The sequence below is a fragment of the Haematobia irritans genome, chromosome 2 (genome assembly GCF_050003625.1).
Source record: "Haematobia irritans isolate KBUSLIRL chromosome 2, ASM5000362v1, whole genome shotgun sequence".
Classification (NCBI taxonomy): domain Eukaryota; kingdom Metazoa; phylum Arthropoda; class Insecta; order Diptera; family Muscidae; genus Haematobia; species Haematobia irritans.
The window spans coordinates 229,646,764-229,648,919 of NC_134398.1; the positions used below are offsets into that span (position 1 = coordinate 229,646,764).

General features: G+C 32.1%; 1 protein-coding gene across 1 annotated transcript; it reads right to left on the minus strand.

The window, feature by feature from the left end:
- Positions 1–271: 271 nt before the first annotated feature.
- LOC142225373 (kappaPI-actitoxin-Avd3b-like) lies at positions 272–753 on the minus strand. The gene is made up of 2 exons (XM_075295136.1): positions 595–753; positions 272–512 (listed from the first exon to the last, which is right to left on the minus strand). The coding sequence occupies exons 1-2, from the start codon at positions 659–661 to the stop codon at positions 343–345; spliced, it is 237 nt and encodes a 78-aa protein (XP_075151251.1). The 5' UTR covers positions 662–753; the 3' UTR covers positions 272–342.
- Positions 754–2,156: the final 1,403 nt, after the last annotated feature.

Consider the following 2,156-nt stretch of genomic DNA (forward strand, 5'->3'; position numbering starts at 1 on the left):
AAATCAATAGGGTTCTATTCTGAGCCAAAACACATACTTGTGCCAAATTTGAAGTCGATTGGACTAAAACTGCGACCTAGACTTTGATTACAAAAATGGACAGACGGACAGACGGACATTGCTATATCGACTCAGGAGCCCACCCTGAGTATTTTTGCCAAAGACACCATGTGTCTATCGCGCCTCCTTCTGGGTGTTGCAAACATATGCACTAACTTATAATACCCTGTTCCACAGTGTGGAGCAGGGTATAATAACAAATAAACATAAATAGTTTATCACAATAAATTTATTTTTGAGTATTCCTTTTTGTTGGTGTAGCTAATAGTCCTTTACATAAATTTACTCCTTGCATTTCTCTTCACATTCTTCAATGGTATGGAAATTATTTTCATTACCATCACATCCGCCATAGAAGAATTTGACACATTCATTTGATGAGGCTACATAGGTGTAACGGGGTAACATGGCTCGGCAAATACCAATCTCAGAGGAAGGTAAAGCACAAATGGCTGCAAGTTTAAACAAAAATTAGTAAAAAATGATATTAAATATTAAAAATGAATCGATGTTATATTTTTCGATTGAACTTACGATCCTTAAGAGCTAGAACCGAAGAGGCTAAAGCGAAAATAGCTAAAATTAAAGCGAACACTTTCATCTTGATAAGTACTTTAAACGAAATTGTATACGAAACTATGAGCAAAAATTATATTCAATTCCATATTTATAAGATTCTATTTGACTGTTAAAAAATTAAAAACTGAAATTTGTTTTCATTTCATTGTTTGTTGAAAACAAAAATCCCCCATAGATTTAAATAAACAACAAAACTACATTTGTTTTTAATGCTCAGAAAGACGAGCACAAGTGTTCAATATTTTGGAAAAGAGATAAGGCAGATGTTTTTTTTTTTTTTGCTTTATGTTATTTAGATTGAGCGGTCAAGGTCATGTTTTTTGTGAATGCAAATATACGAAAACCTTGTTGATTGTGAGTTCATAAACGCAACTATTACTATCATGACGATAAATTAGTTTCGCAATAATTGTGATTGACGAGGAAATTACAATTCCTACTTTCCCTTCATATACATTAAAAAATCATACTAATCTTTTTACGTGTATGTATGTATGTGTACACATGTAAAAAATGTTTTTCTACATTTTGCACCCAAAGAAGGAATATGATCACCTCAAACGTAATGAAAATGTTCTTTTTGGATTCGAAAGTGGTGCCAAATTGACGCAGAAGCGATGAATTTAACATGGGCTTGTCCTCCATTTCAACAGCCGGTGCACTGAATTTGCATCACTTCTTTAGGTGTGATCCGAATTCAATGTGTTGGATGTAAATTAAAAATTCTGTGATATTTTGGCAAATAAATAATTTTTATAATTTTTTATAGTTTTTAATGGATTTTAACTCTTGTCTTAAACGTTTGTCGTCAAATATTTTCAAAAATTCACAATTTTTTCAGATTGGATTTAGCATTTTTTTCGACAAAATTTAAATAATTTGTACCATTTTATGAATTCTTAAACTGTTTTTAACCAATTTAAAACAAAAAAAGTTAAAATTACCCATTAAAAATATGAAAGAAGCATCTTATAAAAAATTGAATGAAAAGAACTTCCTGGGTAGTTAAAATAAAGAACATCATTGGGAGTGCATCTTCTGGAAGTGCTTTTAAAGTTGTGCCTTTGGAAGAACTTCCAAATTTTTTTGCTGGGGTTTTAAGAGCAACATGTTATTTTTGGGTGGTGACCATGTAACATGGTTTTCGCAACCATATTATTTTCTAGGAAACCATATATCTGATTTCGGCAAGCAGGTTATATTTGACGAGAAAATAACATTTTAGTGACAAACATGTTACATGGTCACCCGGACAATCGATGTCACCAGAAATAAGTTTATAAATGAATATTAAAGACAAATAACAACGCCTATTAGCCAAAGTTTTCATTAGAATTAAACGACATTTCGCCTCATAAGTGGGATGCGGTATAGAAAAGTTAAGCGGGTAACAGGTTGGTTGATAAGCCCCCGGTCTGACACATAGATGGCGTCGCTAGTATTAAATGCATATTATTTTTATATAGTACCAACCTTCAAATGATTCGTGTCAAAATTTGACGTCTGTAAGTCAATTC

What these genes read in the sequence shown, in the direction of transcription:
- LOC142225373 (XM_075295136.1), bottom strand. Translation starts at nt 661, where the DNA reads ATGAAAGTGTTCGCTTTAATTTTAGCTATTTTCGCTTTAGCCTCTTCG. An exon ending in GGTTCTAGCTCTTAAGGATC is followed by an intron (nt 513 to 594) that starts GTAAGTTCAATC and finishes TTAAACTTGCAG; the next exon opens with CCATTTGTGCTTTACCTTCC.